The sequence below is a fragment of the Toxorhynchites rutilus genome, chromosome 2 (genome assembly GCF_029784135.1).
Source record: "Toxorhynchites rutilus septentrionalis strain SRP chromosome 2, ASM2978413v1, whole genome shotgun sequence".
NCBI lineage: Eukaryota > Metazoa > Arthropoda > Insecta > Diptera > Culicidae > Toxorhynchites > Toxorhynchites rutilus.
Window position 1 is genome coordinate 311,852,417 of NC_073745.1, and position 19,914 is coordinate 311,872,330.

Here is a 19,914-nt window from a genome sequence, read left to right on the forward strand (position 1 = left end):
CCCTCAAAATTCGTATCCAATGAAGTGATTTAACTAATAGAATACAGTACATCATCAAAATATTCCAATAAAAGTTAGGTAAGAAATAAAAATATAAAAAAAATTTAGAATGGTTTTAATGTAGAGAAGTACACCAATGATACAGATAATTCACTAAAAACTAGAAAATAAAACAAATAAAAAAACTTTTTAAATTAAACGGTATAATGTACTAAAAGCTAGAAAATAATTAGACAAGTAGCAGTTAGTAGTTATCACATCCGTTCCTTCATTAATCTAGGGCAATGATGATACCAAAATAAAATCGTGGGGTATATGATGAAACAACTAACTGTGGATAATGAAAACCCAACGTTTAATTCTTACCTAATTTTCTTCGAAATATTTTCATGATGTACTGTATTCTATTAGTCAAATCATTTCATTTTATACCAATATTGAGGGGATTACAAAAAATACATAGTCGACCATTTAGTGGCGGCGACATTTTTGAATATATGTTGCTTATTATGTTTCGTGTTCTTCAAGTCAAATCATTTAGTCATTTTTTGGGACGGCCAAATTGAATTTTTTAAGATCATGGAATACGCAATTTTATGATGACAGTAGAATTAAAGGTGTCTTCCAAATTTCGGATCAATCAGTCAACAGGAACGGGGTCAATTTCCTATTAATGTGGGACAACCCTATAAACATACAAACATACATACAAACAGGTCAAGCTGAATGAAACCATTTAAAAAGTAATTAGCTGTTTGGAGAATGCGGCCATCTTGGAATTGGATTTTTCATGATCTGCTATGTTCTACTAGTCGAGAACTTTCTTTCAGATCATGGAATACGCTGTTTTTTAATGACACCAGAGATAAAGATGTGTTCCAAATTTCAGATCAATCGATCAACAGGAAGGGGGTGAAATTTCTATTAATGAGGTACAGCGCTACAGACAAAGTTACAAAGTTACAAAGTCACAAACATACAAACGGGTCAACCTAGATAAAACCATTAAATAGATAAGTGCAAATCATAATTATATTACGTTTACCGAGAAAAAATCGTTTTTTTTATGACTCGATTATCAGGAGTGAAAAAAAATCAATACTGCAGATAATCGAATCCGACCTATATTGGATTTCAAAACGTACATTAATTTTTTTTTCAAAATTTCCGAATTTTTTCATCTATAAATTTTTTGATGAAATTTTTTGGCAATATTTTTCGATACAACATAGACGAATTTCATGCCAACTCGACTGACCATTGGCAGCGACATCTCAGATTGCAGTGAAACGTTATGTGTGTAAAGCATTTGCATGCTTGAAAACTTAAAAAAAAACTATTAGATTACTTTTTGAGAAAGGGGAATTTTTTTCTATATTTTTTTTCGATTTTTTTTAATGAAAACATTAGTATTTTCCTACACTTCATTCCCTAACCAACATTTTGTAGGTTTTATAGTTTTTAAGTTTTTGAAATTTTGAGTTTTTTTTTCTATAAGACCTACAAAATGTTGGTTAGAGAATGAAATGTAGAAAATTATTTATGCTTTCAATTAAAAAAATATCAAACAAATTTATAAAACAAAATTTCGTTGAAACTATTTTTTTCAACACTAACTTTCATTTTTCTCAAAAATTATTTTTTATAATTCTGAAACAAACATGAATAGCCCTCACAATTTCTAACAAGTCACTCATACACCGTAAGATGGGTACGTTTACGGGGAAAGAGTTTTTCCAATAATAACTTTTTCATGTTTTCTTAGAAAAATTACAACAGGTCGAACTCGATTATCCGGAGTATTTTATTTTTGAATCAGAAATTTTGAATAGTTTGTTAATATGCTTTATAAATTTGATCATTCGAACCAAATTGAACGTAGCTAGGTAGAGGAAGAGGCTGGAATAAAGGTTGTTACAAACTTTTAGTTTCGATTATCCGCAGTAGATTTATATACGTAGAAATGACTAAATTCAAATGAATACTTTGAATTAATATTTAAGCATAATATGATAATTTAATGAAACATGGGTGTAGCTAGGATGAGCAGGGTCCGTTCAATATGTTCATAACCAGATCCACAGCGTATTTTTGCTTCAAAAATCATAAATTTAAATGAAAATATTAATTCAATAATCATAAATAATATGATCTTTCAAAAAATCATGGACGTAGTAAGGAAAAGAAAAAGTTGGGGTAGGAGTGCTGAAATTGTTCCAAAGAATACAAAATCATCACCTTTGAATTCGCTTGGATAGTCCAAGATATTATTTTTGGATTCTCAAAAGATGTCTAATTAACATTTTCATATGTTACGATATTATCGCGGAGTAAAACTAATAAAACCTATTTGGCAAATAATTATTTTATTGATTATAGTTTAATTTATAGTTATTTATTCTTTATTTATTCCATGTGCTCAGAGTGCTAATGAAAATGGTCATCTCAAATTTACGAAAAGGACTTCCTGAAAAATGTTGATTCCCGCTATACAAAAGTTCAGCTCAATCGAACTTTATTTACTAGTGTCGCAAAGATGCCAACGTTTGAGTTTTACGAAAACCGTAAAATCGCCCAATGTACATGAGTTTGGGAGTAAAATGTACATTTCATGATTTTTTGATGATTTCGGAGTTTAAGAAAAATATTGTTTGATGCCAAATGACTTCAAATTGCATGAAACGTCGAGATCTACTGTCATCTCGATTTTTTTTTTGTCATCTAGGTCCCAGACAGTCGATTTTTGATAATATTCCTTGGGTGATATGCTTTCAAAAAACTAAAACTTTGACGACCTGACGACACTAGTAAATAAAGTCCGATTGAGCTGAAATTTTGCATAGGGTATTTATTGCGGGAACCAACATTTTGCAGAAAGTCTCTTTCGAAAATTCGAAAGTCACTTTTTCCATATATTCATTGGCACTCTAAAGTACATAATATGCAACAAAGCAAAAATTAAAAGCTAATATTTTGCGATTTAACTAGAGTAAATTTTCTCTAAAATATTTGCACGTAATTCTCGCAACAGTTTTTTTTTTCAATGGCTATCCGTTTCCCTCAGACCAAGTAATAATTTTATCGATTCCACATAAGGCTGTTTCATTTGAAATACAATTTTCGGACTCTTCATCTTCATCAACCTGATGTGGTTACAAAATTGATGAAGCCTTCGCTCCCTCGGAAGTCTAAATCGATTTTTTTATCATCGTAGAAAGATGTTTTTGGATGTAAAACAACGTTGACTATGTCATCATCGTTCAGGACTCAAACTCCACGTCCTCGTCATGCCCAGAATTGTCTAGGTCCATCAATTTCCGCTGAATCGAAGGTATGCGTTCTCTTACAACCGACAATGGGATACCGGCATTTTCCATGACTTGACGATGTATAATCGAGCCCGACCTGTATTAATCTTTAACCCGTAACATTTTTATGTATAAAATATTGCGATTTACATGTTTTGCAAACTTTTTTTTCTGTTTAGAAACATTTCAAGAATATGTAAAATGCGAGAATTTACACACAAAAATGTCATGTATTCCAGAAAATTCCAGAAATTCCAGATTTAATAAAATCTAAAACTTTATTGAATACGCTATATCGGTATCTTGACTTTAAACAAAATTAAAATTAGTTGTAATTTAAAACAAAACCTGAAAAAATTGTTGTTAGAAAAACTTAAAAAGATGAAGGCATTTCATTCTCATTATTCCTCTCAATGATTGATGGAAAATGCGTCAATTCTTTAACAAATACTTCTGCGCAACACTTCTATGATTGTAAAGTTACAATATCGGAGTGTAAAATGTTAGAATACTGTAGTATACTCATAGCTTAATACTTTGCGGACCGCTCACGAGATTTCTCGTTTTCGCGTTCCTTCTTTACGGACTTGTGTGAAATTAGCGGATAAAAGTTTTTGTTGTGTGCAAGTTTCTGTTCAACGTCTTGCTGGATTTAATAAATAATGAATTATTTCAGTTGAAATAAATTGATTGTTTATCAGGTAACAACCTTCAAAATTGTGCTCATTAGAAAGAGAATTGAATCATTCATCTTTCCACATAATTCATTTTTTTTCTTGACGTGACAGAGAAAAGTTATAGAAAAACAGAATTTTGAAAATCAAAAAAAGTTGTTCGAATAGAGTTATCGAAGTTATTCGATGGAGGAATCCTTTTACTTATCCTCCAGCCACAATTTCATTAATCGAAATAGGGTATTAAAAAAGTTATAGGCCAAGTTGTATGGAAGAAATTAATTATTTTAAACAAAAAAACAAATATCTTCAAGTATCTATCTTTAGCAAAATTTCCATTGGTCGGAATTGGGTCTATGAAAAGTTATAGCTCAAAACCTATACAACTTGTTTAATTAATTTAATTTAAAGAAAATTAAAAAGTTATTTGAAAGGACCCAAAACACATTTTTGAGATAATACTCATTGGATAGAGAATACTTTTATCCATTTTGAGCCAAATTTCGTTGGTCTGAGAAAAGGTATGAGAGTCTGAGAGTCTGAGAAAAGGTATGGGCCAAAATGTATACAAGTTGTAGGAGGGAAATTAATTAATTTAACGAAAACGGAAATAGATTTTTTTACACTCGAAAAAAAATTGAACAAACAGAGTGCGAAGTCGACATTTTTAGGCGATTTTTGAAATGCTTCAAAATCGTGATATATCAACGCATGAAGATGGGATATAAATCACATTAAAGCATAATTTACATGGATTTATACGGAATATTTTACAGAGAAATTTGTATTTCGATGTATGTAGATGTAGTGGACAAAAATATCGGGAAGAAATGAGAAATCGATTTCTCATTTACTATCTAAAATCGATTCGATTCAAAGATAGTAAATTCAATTACCGTTATCAACTATCTTCCATTTGATTTCTATAACGTTGCTGTAGGATCATTCAGTACTGAGATATTATTGTATGAACGAAAAATTTCGAATTCGTATTTGATAATAAATAGTTCAATGAAATATCATCGAAAAACAGTTTTGAAAACTCTAATAAATTCTATACACCCAGGATTGTTTTACGCGGGGGACGGAATTTTGTTATAATTTGTCGCTGTACACCATAGTAGATATACTTTGAGTATTTTCTCAAATTTTCATTTCCTAGCCTATTGAGAATGGGGAAAAAAGAAAAACAGGTTTTTTTCACAATAGCTCTTACAGTAAACCATATAGGAGAATTATCTTATTATTATCTGAAAAAATCAAACATATCTATAAAAGGCGTAGAAACACATTTAAAAAAAATTCAATATTTCAAGATTTTCTTTAGTACTTTAATTTTTTAGGAATTTAGTTTTAGACTATATTTTTCGATATATCATAATAAGATGCACTTTCAGCATTTTTTCAATTTTTTATCTCGAAGCTATTGAGAATGGCGTGCTAAAAATTGGAAGGTACGTTTTTCACCATAGGTTCTATGGTGAATTACATAGGTATTCGAAATATATTCAAAATTTCTAAACAATAGAAATTTTTACTTCCTTTTTACTTTTTACTTCCTTACCCAGTCAGACCCTTTTCCCCGTACAACTCGTGAACGTTTTGGCCAATAACTTTTCTCATACCCTTTTCGAACCAATGAAAGTTTTGCTAAAAATAAATAAAAATATTCTCGAACATGTGTTTAGGGTCTTTTCAAATAACTTTTTTCAATTTTCTTTAAATTAAGTTATTTCACCCATACAAGTTTTACAGGTTTTGGCCTATAAGTTTTCTTAGACCCTTTTTCGACCAATGAAAATTTGTCTTAAGGTAGATAAAAATATTCTCTATCGAATGAGTATTATCTCCAAAATGTGTTATGGGTCCTTTAAAATGAATTTTTCCAATTTTTTTTTGAATTTATTGATTTCTCCCATACAAGTTGTATAGGTTTTGGCCTATAATTTTTCTTAGACCCTTATCCGATCAATGAAAATATGGGTAAGATAAATAAAAAAATATTCTTTATCGAATGAGTACTATCTCGAGAATGTGTTTTCGGTCCTTTCCAATTTCTTTAAAATAATTAATGATGGAATGATTCAATTCTCTATCTAATGAGCATGATTTTGAAGGCTGTTACTTGATAAACAATCTATTTATTTCAACTGAAACAATTCATTATTCATTAAATCTATCAAGACGTAGAACAGAAACTTGCACGCAACAAAAACTTTTATACGCTGAACTTGCATCCGCTAACTTCACACATAGAGGCGAATGAACTGCAAAGTTTGAATCCTCTTAAAAACTTGCAAGCAAAGCAAGTAACTTCACACAAGTCAAAACGTGCGGTTCCAGGCATATGCTTTACAGATTTCTTCCCGGTCCTTAAAGTGTTAATAGCAATAGTTTTTTAGTTTATACACGCAATAGATTAAACGCGCAATATTATTACATTGTAAAAATAATTGTCATAAAGCTATCATATTATAGCAAACAGCTTGCTCAGCGAATGCTGACTGCCATTCGGGCCTTTTCCTGACCAACCATTGTCCAGTGTAGATGGACAGTAGATTTTTTTAAAAGAATAAAATCAATTATTCGCGATTAACGCATAACAGCCTCGCTTGCGTTTCAGGAAATTCTCCAGTATTTCAGATGCATTAATTTGAATACCTGATTCATATTTTATATCAGCTGGAGAAATCTGTGTTTGAAACACATGCCGTGCCATCGAAAAGAAATTCAGGTAAGAACAAATTGCTATTTTAGCCCAGCGATACCAATCAATTAAATTTTCACATTTAGGAAAGCTTCAAAACTAGAATGGGTCTCATCATTCACAAACCAAGCACTGGAGGTTCTGGAAACTGCAATGATGGTAGATTTTTTTCGCGAATCCCAAAACGAGTTCCGAAATAATTCACGTGGATTTAGAATTGATTAAACGGCTTCGAAATATTCTTATAGAAATTTCATGCTCCGAGCAGATAGATCCAGAAATAAATAACGATTACTGTATCGACACGGCGAAACCTTACGTTGTACTCTTGATACTACATGACTACTGCTATGCACATAACTTTAATTCATGGCTACAGAATTATTTAAACCACAATATTACATATAGAAAAAATTACCGAAACGGCTCGAGAGAAGAGTAATAAAATAATTAAATATGGCCAAGAATATGTCACTCGTATAAATAGTCGAGTAAATACTAATCATAATATAGCCAATTATGTCTTGTCTCCACATATCCAATAGTAAACACTTATTATAAAATGGAGAAATACAATTGTAAAAATCTTCCAGATGAAGTAATGTATTTCTCGAAAAAAATAATTGTTGAATCAAGAAAAGACGACGATGAATCTGATGAATTATGAAGAAGAAAAAAGAAAAAGATGATGATTCTTTTAATTTGTAATCTAGAGGAAAATCTTTAATATTTATAGCATAATTTGTTTGATATGAGGGTTCGTCCACAAACTTCGTGATCTTTTTCTCAATAGGGATCACGCCCAGTGGGGTAGCTTGTGATCACAGATCAAAAAAAAATATATAAAAATGTATGTAAAAAATACTATGGGGGGAGGGTGCCAAAAATTGGATCACGTGCTCTATGGACGGCCCCAAATAAAACATTCAAAATCCCGAAATTGTGTAAAAAAAACATGTGTTTTTCGCAATTCAAGACACTTTTTTTTGCTTGGCCGGCCTTTGTATGGAATCGCCCCACTGTGCTATGGTCCGAAAAATCAATTTTTGCCCCTTTTTTCATCACAAAAAATTATAACTTTTGAACTACTTAACCGATTCAGATGATCATCAACATATCAAATTGAAGCCAATGAGCTTCATCATGTTTGAAAAATATTAAATTTGGAAAAAAGCGGATTTTGTTTTCGTAATTCTTGATCGTAATAGTTTTTCGGAGTTTACATGGTTTTGGGACCAAGGGCGTCATATTTTTCATTTTTTTGAAAGCTAAGGTTTTTTAACATAACATATCCCAATATCAGATAGGTGTTTTTTTTCATTTTTAAGTTATGATTTTTCAAAGTTGAATACAAAGGTCTACATCTATGCGACTAGAATCCAATTTTAGCCCAAGTGTGGCATTGTTTCTAAGAAGACCAACTCGTTGGTTTCAAATTGGTATATCGATCATCTGAATCGACCCAGTAGTTATGAAATTTTGAGAAAGTATTTTTTGGAAAAAGGGGAAAATATATTTTTTGGATCATCGTTAATTTCGAAAAATCATAACTCAGGAACAAAAAATAACACCTCTCTGAATTTTGGATATGCTTTGTAAAAAAAAAACCAGATTTAAAGAAAAAATAAAAAAAAATTATTAGCCATTGGGTCCGAGTACATGTAAACTATAAAAAACAAATACAACCAATAATTACAAAATCAAAATCCAAAATTTCTGCAACTGTAACATTTTCTCAAACATCTGATTGGCTTTCTGAATCGGCCCAGTAGTTCAAAAGTCATGAATTTGTGTAAAAAGTCATTTTTGGAAAAAGGGGAAAAATCGATTTTCCGGAATTGATTATAAAGGGTGTGTCACATCAAATTGCATCACGGAAAAAACGCTGTAGAAATTTAATTTTTAGGAATTATATCTTCAGCTTTCGCTTATAATCAGATAAGAGTGTATAGATCACGTTGGCCATGCTTCACTGTCAATTTTTCGTAAATTTGGAAAAATGTCGTCGAACGAAAAAGAGCCTCGTGAATAAATCCTGTGCACTCATTTCGAGAATCCGGAGTTGTCACATCGGGACATCGGTAAGATGCTGGGAATCGTCCAATCCACGGTCAGCAGAGTATTAAAACGATACTTCGAGAACCTAACCATCGACCGGAAGGTGAAGAACGGCAAAAATGGATGCTCCGTCAGTGAAAAAGATCACAAGCGCGTAGTTAAGCAGTTTAGACGTGATCCGAGAAGTTCGGTCCGGGATGTCGCCAATAAGCTGAATTTGTCAAGTTCATTCGTCCAGCGGACCAAGCAGCGGGAGGGCCTGCGTACATACAATGTTCAGAAGGCTCCTAACCGCGACGAAAGGCAAAACATGGTGGGGAAGACGCGAGCCCGGAAGCTGTACACCGAAATGCTGACGAAGCCGCATTGCCTGGTAATGGACGACGAAACCTACGTCAAAGCGGACTTTCGTCAGCTGCCGGGCCTGTTGTTCTTCTCCGCAGAGGACAAATTCATCGTTCCGGAGGAGATTCGCGAGCAGAAACTATCCAAGTTTGCCAAAAAGTACATGGTGTGGCAAGCGATCTGCTCTTGCGGAAAGCGGAGCGCCCCCTTCGTGATGACCGGCACGGTAAACGGGCAGGTTTACCTTAAGGAGTGCCTACAGAAGCGCTTACTACCACTATTGAAGCAGCACGAGGGTCCGACCATCTTCTGGCCGGATCTCGCTTCGTGCCACTATTCAAAAGACGTGTTGGAGTGGTACGAAGCCAACGGGGTCACCTTCGTGCCAAAGGAAATAAACCCGCCCAACGCGCCGGAGCTTCGCCCAATAGAGAAATATTGGGCGATTATGAAGCAGGCCCTCCGGAAGAACCCAAAAGTTGTCAAATCGGAGGCGGACTTCAAGAGAAAATGGATTCCTGTTAAAAAAAAACTACAACCTGACGTTGTACAGAACCTTATGGACGGGTTAAAGAGGAAGGTGCGAGCATACGGGCTTGGGCTCGAAGTATGAATAAAAAGAAAATGCCAAAAGTTGTTTAATAGTTTTTATTTTACTGTCTAAAATTTTCAAAAGGATCGGTCTACTGGGCGAATTTCTACAGCGTTTTTTCCGTGATGCAATTTGATGTGACACACCCTTTATCTCTAGAACGGTTGGTGCTAGGATAAAACATGGAGAATTACATGTAGATTTGTAGATTCAATTTTTCATATTACTTTTCTCAAATGGTAACAATTTTGTTAAGTATTAAAATTTCATAAGTTGATAATTTATATAGATTCAGGGGGTCTTCGTAGCCACTTGGTTACGCGTTCGCTTACCAAGCGATCGATCGTGAGTTCAAACTCAGGGCCCTCAATTGACCATCTTTGTGTTGTTGTAGAATAACTACGTCCACGCAATCATCATCAGCGATGGAAATCGATCCACGGTGAAACAAAGATCGATTCATCCATACAAAATGCTCTGCTCTGCAAGACATATCGGGCTGCTGTTCTATAAATAACCCAACAATGATCAATATCAACTGTCTCCGCTGTCCGGTCTGCTGAACAATGGAAGAACAGAAAGAATACCCTTACGCCTAAATGGCTACTACTGTGTAATTTACCATAATGAAATGGAACAGAAAACTTAACGCCTAAATGGCTACTACTAACTACTGTGTAATTTACAATTCATAGAAACATAAACATATTTACATGTACACGATTATAACCCGGCTCTGTTACCGCTAAAATGCTAATGAGCCTAATAAAATAAATAAATGGGATAAAATTTATATTTTTATTTTGGTTAGTCCAACACAGTACCACTATACGTCAAGATTTTCGAAATTGAAAGTATGTTATGATAAAAATATTTTTAAACATATCGAAGGGGACATGTTTTGAGTTATAAACATTCTTATTAATAAATTCGATTAATAGTTTATCTGGATTGGGAGTCAAGTTTTTTTTTTGCTATAAAGGACAGTGATTCTGGATACGAACTTATAAAAAATAATTTCTAAGTAAAATTAAATCTGATAATGGTAATTGTTATTTTGGATGGCTGCCTCCTTATGTACAATATTGGAAAAAAAATTGAGATGATCACGTCGAAATCGACTGCTATTTTTGTGTTCATTTGGAATTGCTCTAAAGGGCTTTCCCGAAAAACAGCCGATTTTGACGCCCTCCAATTTTTTCAAACCTTGTACATAAGGTGACAACTACCGAAAATGACAATTTTCATTATCGGATGACCTATTTTAATTTCGATTGATTTTTTTCAAACGTATTCATAATTATTATTGAACTTTTTTTTTTCAAAGATTCGTAATCCGAATCGATGAAAAATTTGTTGGGAGAAATTGATTTCCCAATAACTTTTTTGTACAATATATTTGAATAAGACGTTTGAACTCCAAATAATTTCTTGCAAAAAATGTCATTGATTTTGGATACACCCACATAAAAAATTGACCGTAATTGAGCATTGGGTAAAGAAAACTGTTATTTTAGATAGCTGCCACCATATGTACAAAGTTTAAAAAAACGGAGAAAGGTGGGCAGTTACATACTGATTTGGCGTTGAACTGCTCTACACTTTACCTAGTTCTTTGGGAATACGAAGAACGGCAATATGAAGAAGACAAAAAAGAGGAATATATCAAACTTACAATATAATTGTAATTGTATAATTTTATGTGATACGTGTCTGATAATAAAACAATGCGAATTCCTACTCAATAGAGTTAGGCTAATAGAACTTGATAGATGAGGAAAGAGAATATCTCTACCGCGTATTGGAGTTACGGATTGTGAGCAAATTACTTCATAATGCCAATAAAACCAAAACACTTTTCGATCAGAAGGCGTGGAGAATGAACTAAACTTACTTTGTCAGATTCTACGAATCTAGGTGTCCTAGGTGCGTCAATGTCCCCGTGTCTTTCGTTGTGAATCATTCATAATTCACGGTACCCAAGAAATAAATGAATAAGTAAATAAACATCCCAAGAAATCGGATGAAATTAGATTCGCGTCGCACTCCCATCGATGCGATGGGACACCCAGGGAACGAAAAAACGAATTGCTTCTGCATTTGTTTTTTCATCATTATTATGTACACGGATTTGTAGCCCTTTGGGGAACCAATCAGACCCGATACCAGACCAATAAAAACATAAATAAAGCATGAGTGGAAAAAATCACATACACTCACGAACATGTGTACGCTGTCTGGCACAGAAACCGATTGTTGGGGGTGGTAAGGTTCGGCTGCGTTGAAAGACAAATATGGTAAAAAGATTATTGTTCTCTGATTGCATGCTGGGCGAACAAAAATCCCGAGAGGGAATGTCATATGACATATGCGCTGCTAGCGGTGGCTTTTATTGTTTCGCACCATTATCGTTTCATACTTGTTGCCGGAATGAATTCGCAAACAAGGACGAAATTATCCTGGCCCAGCGGAAACACAGCGAAACAAATAATCTCTCCTATGGTTTGAACAAAACGAAGCCATAGGTTCAAACTGCTCCCGCGACTGAAACGCGACACCATCCTGTGGTATGTTCACTTCGGGCGGGATACGGTTACTATTTAAAATAACAAAAAAAATGTATGGGAACAATTCATTCAGCAATGTGTGCTGTATCTGTTACCCTTGTTATACCTTGAACATCCGCGATGGGTTCCAATTAATCTAAAATTGAATCATTGACAAAAAGATTGTATGTTATGGGTTAAGAGAGAAAAAGAAAAGCATGAAACTTTGATGTTAGAAGGTAGAAATGTGACAATTGTATTAAAGTTGATTAGTTGGATACTATTTTGTTATTCGAATTCACAAGAATTGGTCAAATGTATCGGTAGGCTGCGAATTGCATCTTCCACTTACATCGTAGTTCTCAGGAATGCCCGGCGGTCCCGGAGGTCCATTCATACCCGGAGGACCTGGCATGCCATCCAAGCCAGGTTCCCCTTTGCTGCCCTGGATACCTGTGGTGGAGGAGCGAAAGGAAAGCGGGAGAAATAGATTGTTTTATTACTTTCATTAAGCTCGACAGCACTTTATGGCACAAGTGGCCATCAACTCACCCTCCGGTCCGGACGCTCCGATATCCCCTCGATCTCCTTTGTCACCCTTGGGACCAGATGAACCCCGTTCACCCGCTGGTCCCGTTGCTCCCTGTGGACGCGTACATGGGGAGAAAATAAAAGAAAATTAATTCAATAATAAAGCACATAGAACGGGCGTGTCATCTTTTTTTCTGCTCTCCCGTTTGTTGCCACAAAAGCACTTATGTTGTACAATCGATGAACAAAGCAAACAGACACGAGTAGGTACACTTACCGTTAGTCCTGGTGAGCCAGTTTTGCCCTCGCGTCCCTGCGGTCCCGCGGGACCCCTCAGGTACTCGCGCAAGGTGCTGTCCATTTTCAGCTCCTCCAGTATGAGTGTGGCGTTGCAGAAGCACTGGTTGGCGTACTTCCGGTTGGGGAGGACATCCAACAGCTGGGGACGATACGGATAACGGTGGAATTAGAAATTGAAGTGTTTATAAACCGCAATCAGGTAATCTTAAACTGAAGGGCGTTGTGAAGTATCGATTCGATGTTTAAATCCAACATTGGCTAAACTTCGATTCAGGCAATAGTCAGAGAATAACAGCGAAAAGCTTTAAATTGAAGAAGGAATGGTCCATAACAATATCCATTGTGAAATTTACACCGCTGTGAGATATTTTTCTCTCGATTGTTTTGACGTTAGGAATATCCATGAGCGCACATACACTCTGTCTATCTTCTGTAAGACCAGGTGATGATATTGCTGCTTTGTGTCATTGTAAACAAACAATCCTACCATACACTGTATGATTTTCATATGTGTATTTGCAAACGCTGAGCGTGAACGAATGTTTTCGTATTTTTATTTTCAACTGTCAAGTTTTCTATAAGACCAGTTGTTTTAGTTGTTTTGATCAATTAAATCTGGCAAATGCCGATAAGAAAAGTCCTCACGGAGAGAGAAGAAGAACAAATCGATGCATTTCACTAAGAAAACATTGGTATCAGAGAAATTTCTCGTTAAGCGGGAAATAGCTAGAACAGGTTCGAATACCTCAAAATCGCATGTGCAAATAAACTGCTCGGGTGACAATTCGTCAAATTTCGGTAAAAAATCCTCACATAAAGAGGGCTTAAAAGGTTGAAGCTTCTCATCTTATACCATCTAACATCGGAAGACGTCTGAGTTTTGCCAAAGCTCACATGAACCGACAGTGGGACATGGTATGTTGTGACAACGAATGTTTCCAAAAGAATACATTTTGCTATATACCATAACGAAAAGTTCTTCAATGTATAGGTTATCTTCAATGACGAAAAAAAGTTCAATTTGGATGGTCCTCATGGTTTCAACGGGTACTGGCGTGATTTACGGAAGAAGGAACAGTATTTTTCAACCAGGAATTTTGGTGTCAAAAAACAGTCATGCTCTCCTCAATCCATTCCTAAATCGGTTTGACGGTTCTCCAAACTCAAACGCAGATACCACCAAAGAAAATTCACGAATCATCGCTGTCATCGGTTCATGATATCCGTATAGAGTTCGATGGAAACTTGGCTGTAGCAGGGATGATTGCCGCAAAGTCCTTCGGGGAACATGGTAGTCAAGTTGTGCAAGTAACTGAGGGCAGTCCACTTCGCCGTTCAGGAGTTTCGCTACGAATACCTGCCGGTGCAGTTTCCTTCCGTCTTCCAGCGTGTCCAAGGCTAGTAACGTGCATCGATGTGAATAGGGTGGCAAATTCAACGGTTCACGCCACGGTAGGTTGCGCAATGCGATTCTCACGAACCTTTTTTGGACACACTCGATCCGATGTTTCCAAATTAAATTAATGGAGACCATCCGATAGATGCATTCTCGGTCTGTTACACGATCTACTCTGCGCAGCGTAACATTTTCAACAGAGTAATCGTAGAGGATTGGGTTCATAGAGCGGTGAAATGTCATCACCGCACATTTTGGAACGCTGATATTGAGTTTATTGCGATGGCACCAGTCAACGAAAGTATTCAGCAAAGTCTGAAGACGATGGCAATCCTCAATCGAGTAAACAACAGCATACAGTTTAAGGTCATCAGCATAAATCAGTTTGCATCTGACTCCCAGCAGAGCTGCCACATCATTGAAGAACAATGTGAACAGAAGTGGTCCCAGGTGGTCCCCTGCGGTACGCCGGAAGTGCTACTGAACGCGGAAGAGATACACGAGCCAAGTCGCACCCGAAGAGTTCTTCCCGTCAAGTACGATTTCAACCACGTTATTAGATGCTCGGATACTCCAAGTCGCGAAAGTTTGCAGAGCAGGATTTTGTGGTTGATCTTATCGAATGCAGCTTTCAGATCCGTATATATTACGTCCACTTGCACTCTTTCCTCCAGAGCGTTGATGCAAGTACTAGTGAAGTATAAAAGGTTGGTAGTTACCGATCGCCCAGGAATAAATCCATGCTGGTCAGTTGATATGTACCGTTTCGAGCGATTCAAGACTACTTCACTCAAAATAATCTCGAACAACTTGGACGCCGCCGAAAGACTGGTGATACCACGATAGTTTCTTACATCCCGCTTGTCCCCCGCCTTGAAGACAGGAAACATAAATGACTCCTTCCATAATGTTGGGAATTTACCTTGCTCAAAAGATGCTCAGCTAAAGCAGCTGAACACCGACAGAACACCACCGCCGGGATTCCATCCGGACCAGGAGTAAGCGAGTTCTTCTGTTTTCTCGTTGCTGAATGCACCATAGCTGGAGTTACTGTGAATGTGGACAGATCCAAGAAGTCAGCCGGAGTATCAGTTGCAGCAGATGTCGCATCAACATCACAAGTTGTTCTTTGTTCGAAGACTGACGCAAAATGTGTCGCAAACATTTCACACGCATCGTCAGGGGATACTGACTCTTTCCCATCAAGAATCACGTTGGACGGAATGCTCGAGTTTTTCCTTTTGCTGTTGATAAATCCCCAGAAGCTTCGAGGGTGGCTCCGCAAATTCCGCTGAACTCTGAGTACGTGAGATTTATACAAAGCACTATTTAGCCTACAATAAGTATCACTAGTGCGCTTGAAATCACGCTTAGTGTCAGGCGTTTTATGACGACGCAATTTTCGCTGTGTTGAGTTACAATCACGTTTTTGCTGTCTGAGCTGAGGGGTACTCCAAGCTGGAGAAATAGGACGTCGCTTGGAAGGGACATGTGATTCCAGCCAAAGTCGAATTATTTTAAAGAAACGGACAGCCATCAGGTCAACATCTGCACATTCGGTAACATCGATCCAGTTCTGACTGAGCAGATATCGCAGTAGGGAGGCATAATCAATTGTCTTATAATCAAGCTGCCTTACTTCATCATTCACATCTCGAGGTATGTAAGATGGGCAAGTATGAGGCATGGCAAGTGAAACGACCAGAGGCGGATGGGGAGGATCGATCGGCAACAATGACACGGCAGATTCATCTACTTTGAAGTCATGTTCATCGCTACAAAACACCAAATCTAGAGTACGACCGCATGAATTCCGGACTGAATTTCGTTGAATAAGATTGACGAACTCCATTCCATCAACGAGAGCAGAGCTTGCAGCACTCAACGACGATTCTTCGGAAAGGACAACCCTGTTATTACTGGTCTCCCATTGAAGCAGAGGCTGGTTATAGTCACCACAAATGAGATCTTTGTCCTCAATACTTGTCATGTCATACAACTCCTTGGCAGAGGCAGTGTGAGCGTAAATCACGTCAACATCGCGGTTTCGATCGGGTGGGATGTACACAGCACATACGAAAAGCTTAAAGCCGGGTAATTTTACTAAAACACAGACTTGCTCTAACGTTGCACCGCGTTCAACGTTCACTCGATAGCTGGTATAGCGTTGTGATACAGCAACTAGCACACCACCGAAAGAAATCTTGTCGCTGTTATTTGCGTTACGATCACAACGAAAAACGTTATAGCCAGGTCCAAATAGCTGAATCGAGTTGATGCAGTCGTCGAGTCCAGTTTCAGTCAATATGACAACATCAAGCTCGCAATCAGAGACAGCCAAGAATAAATCGTCTATTTTCGTTCGAGTCCCACGTACATTCTGGTAGTACACCCAGATGCAATTTTCAATCGAGTCCGCCTGTTGTTGATGTTCCTGAGGTGGGAGTGGTGCGGCGCTGGAATCGGCGGATAAATCAGGAACGAAACAGTTCATAGCGACATCGTACTTGCCTTGAATTGGGGTTTGGAAGACGGCGTTGTTACCGTCTCGCCAAATAAATTCCTGCGTGATTTCTTGCAAAGTTCGTTTCATCGAACTCTGGCGTTTTCGTTTTCTAAATAGCACAGCCTGACTTTTTTTTTATTTTTGAATTTTTACTCAAATTTACTGCCAGAACTGCCAGAATATCATTTCGAATGTGATGAATATCAATTTGTTGTTTTTTATATTCAAAGTATAAATAACAGCGAAGTTATGAACCCCACTCAATGCCGCATTCATTAATTGTAGCAAGTTTGTCCATGCATCAGCGGTATGAACAAAATGAACTCGTTTGTTATTGTCATCAGTATAATGAGGGAAGTGTGTTTCAATCTGAAAAAAAGTCATTTACACTGAAATAAAATCATATTCGATACTCGTGAATATTTGTTGATATTCTAAGACACTGCTAAAAATTGATCTTGTTGTGCAAAACTCAAATACTTCTGAACAATATTTGGTTGATAAATGTCGACACTTTTCAGCAATAATCAACTGTCGCCATCGACCAGTTATGGCACATTGAGCTATCTTGTGGAAACGGAACGAATTAAATTACTGTTGGGGCACCGAAGTAGATGTAATTTCCGCTTTTATATTTTTTCCTTGTTTATTTCACACAGATTGAAAAATTATAAAATTTTTGTTGAATACAATATTATTCATATGTTCTTTATGAATATAATATTTTATAACTCACGTTTACTGTTTTCTCGGGTGCCAACAACGTTGTTATTCTGAATTTTTGTTATCGTACCTGAGCGAAACCCTTAGATTAAGCTACTAGATTTATAATAATTTTAAATTAGATATAGTTTCAATAAACATAGGCAAACTATTACCTTTTTGATTAATCTTACTATTAAGCGCAATCAGATTTAAGAAGGACTAGAATTTTAGCATTGACGTCGGACTGTGAGTTTAGTTAGATAAGTTTTAATTAAATAATAATTCACTAGTTTAAGTGTATTTTTTTACAGTTTTGAATAACTATTAGGTTAAAGTTAACTGTACGTTCCAATAGTTATAAGTATGGACTTTAGCGTTAAACAATTCTTTTAGACTTCCTTTCAAATCCACTTTTATTTCAACATTGACCTTTGTCCTTCTCAAAAACTATCTTTTCCTTTCTTCGATATCTTCTCCTTTTCCCTTTTCATCCTTCCTATAATCTATACCTATTGACCACAATCGACCATTTGGCCAATGTGTAATTTGCTTATGGTTTCTCCGTACATTTGTTTGTATGGAATAGTGCTGCCAGTCAGATAGAGGCGCGTACTGATAACAATTACATACCCAATGAAATAACGTAATTTGTACTTCGTTAGTTCACCATTCTTCAGAATCGGTCAATCCATCGATTTGACACTAAAACAACAAAATCTCCAAATTTTCCGACGAAATTTCATGCTATTCAATCCTTAAACGTGTTCGTAAATCGTGCTCCCGTGGCCGAGTGGTTAGCGTCATAACTAACATGCCGATTCCCGTTCTGGTCGTATTCTAGAGCTTGCCACTCAGAATGCATTCAAGGCGTGTTATTTGGCATAGAAATCTCAACTAAGTACTAATAAAAATGATGCAAGTAATACTACGTTGAGACGGCGAAGTTCCTCTAGGAACATTAGTGCCATTGAAGAAGAAGAAGACGTGTTCGTAATTCTCGGCCTGTTACAATTTGCCGACTGCCATTGCAAACTTGTACTGCAGAGGGTTTCAGGGAGACTAATATCCGGTAGGCTTGGAAAACCATGACATTGATCCAAGACCACAAAGGTTATTCCATTCATTCCATTTCGTACTCAAAACAGTGTACTGTTTGGCAAAATCCAATTCTATATTATTGGGTTGCTCGAAAAAATCGCCGATTTGATTATATAATCATTCAAAAAAATACATTTTTGTATATAGAATGAACGCATAAAGATGGGATGTATATTGTTTCAAAGCTTGAACTCTCAAGCTTTGGAATATTTTACGAACAAATTTTTATCTAGTTGAGTGTAGATGTGGTGGATAAACATATCGGAAAAAAATAATAAAAAACCGATTTCTTTCTCGTTTTCAAAGACTTTGTGGAATAACACAATTTTATTGCCAACTAATTATATAGCAAATCTATCTCCAGTTGTCAGTACTGGAAGAATTCTTCAACAAAAAGGGTTTGTCACATCAAATTGCATCACGGAAAAAACGCTGTAGAAATTTAATTTTTAGGAATTATATCTTCAGCTTTCGCTTATAATCAGATAAGAGTGTATAGATCACGTTGGCCATGCTTCACTGTCAATTTTTCGTAAATTTGGAAAAATGTCGTCGAACGAAAAAGAGCCTCGTGAATTAATCCTGTGCACTCATTTCGAGAATCCGGAGTTGTCACATCGGGACATCGGTAAGATGCTGGGAATCGTCCAATCCACGGTCAGCAGAGTACTAAAACGATACTTCGAGAACCTAACCATCGACCGGAAGGTGAAGAACGGCAAAAATGGATGCTCCGTCAGTGAAAAAGATCACAAGCGCGTAGTTAAGCAGTTTAGACGTGATCCGAGAAGTTCGGTCCGGAATGTCGTCAATAAGTTGAATTTGTCAAGTTCATTCTTCCAGCGAACCAAGCAGCGGGAGGGCCTGCGTACATACAAGGTTCAGAAGGCTCCTAACCGCGACGAAAGGCAAAACATGGTGGGGAAGACGCGAGCCCGGAAGCTGTACACCGAAATGCTGACGAAGTCGCATTGCCTGGTAATGGACTACGAAACCTACGTCAAAGCGGACTTTCGTCAGCTGCCGGGCCTGTTGTTCTTCTCCGCAGAGGACAAATTCATCGTTCCGGAGGAGATTCGCAAGCAGAAACTATCCAAGTTTGCCAAAAAGTACATGGTGTGGCAAGCGATCTGCTCTTGCGGAAAGCG

The 19,914-nt window shown here is 36.6% G+C and overlaps 1 protein-coding gene across 12 annotated transcripts in view; it reads right to left on the minus strand.

Moving 5' to 3' along the window:
* The window catches only part of LOC129770678 (collagen alpha-1(XVIII) chain), a 742,307-nt gene that overhangs the window by 90,731 nt on the left and 631,662 nt on the right, over positions 1-19,914 (minus strand). For 8 of the 12 annotated variants that reach the window (XM_055773649.1, XM_055773645.1, XM_055773648.1 and 5 more), the window contains 4 exons: positions 13,039-13,200; positions 12,783-12,873; positions 12,583-12,683; positions 12,358-12,387 (listed from right to left, as the gene is read on the minus strand). In XM_055773649.1, coding sequence (XP_055629624.1) covers positions 12,358-12,387; positions 12,583-12,683; positions 12,783-12,873; positions 13,039-13,200 — 384 coding nt within the window. The remainder of the gene's footprint in view (positions 1-12,357; positions 12,388-12,582; positions 12,684-12,782; positions 12,874-13,038; positions 13,201-19,914) is intronic. The other 4 variants (XM_055773650.1, XM_055773651.1, XM_055773652.1 and 1 more) reach the window with 1 other exon arrangement.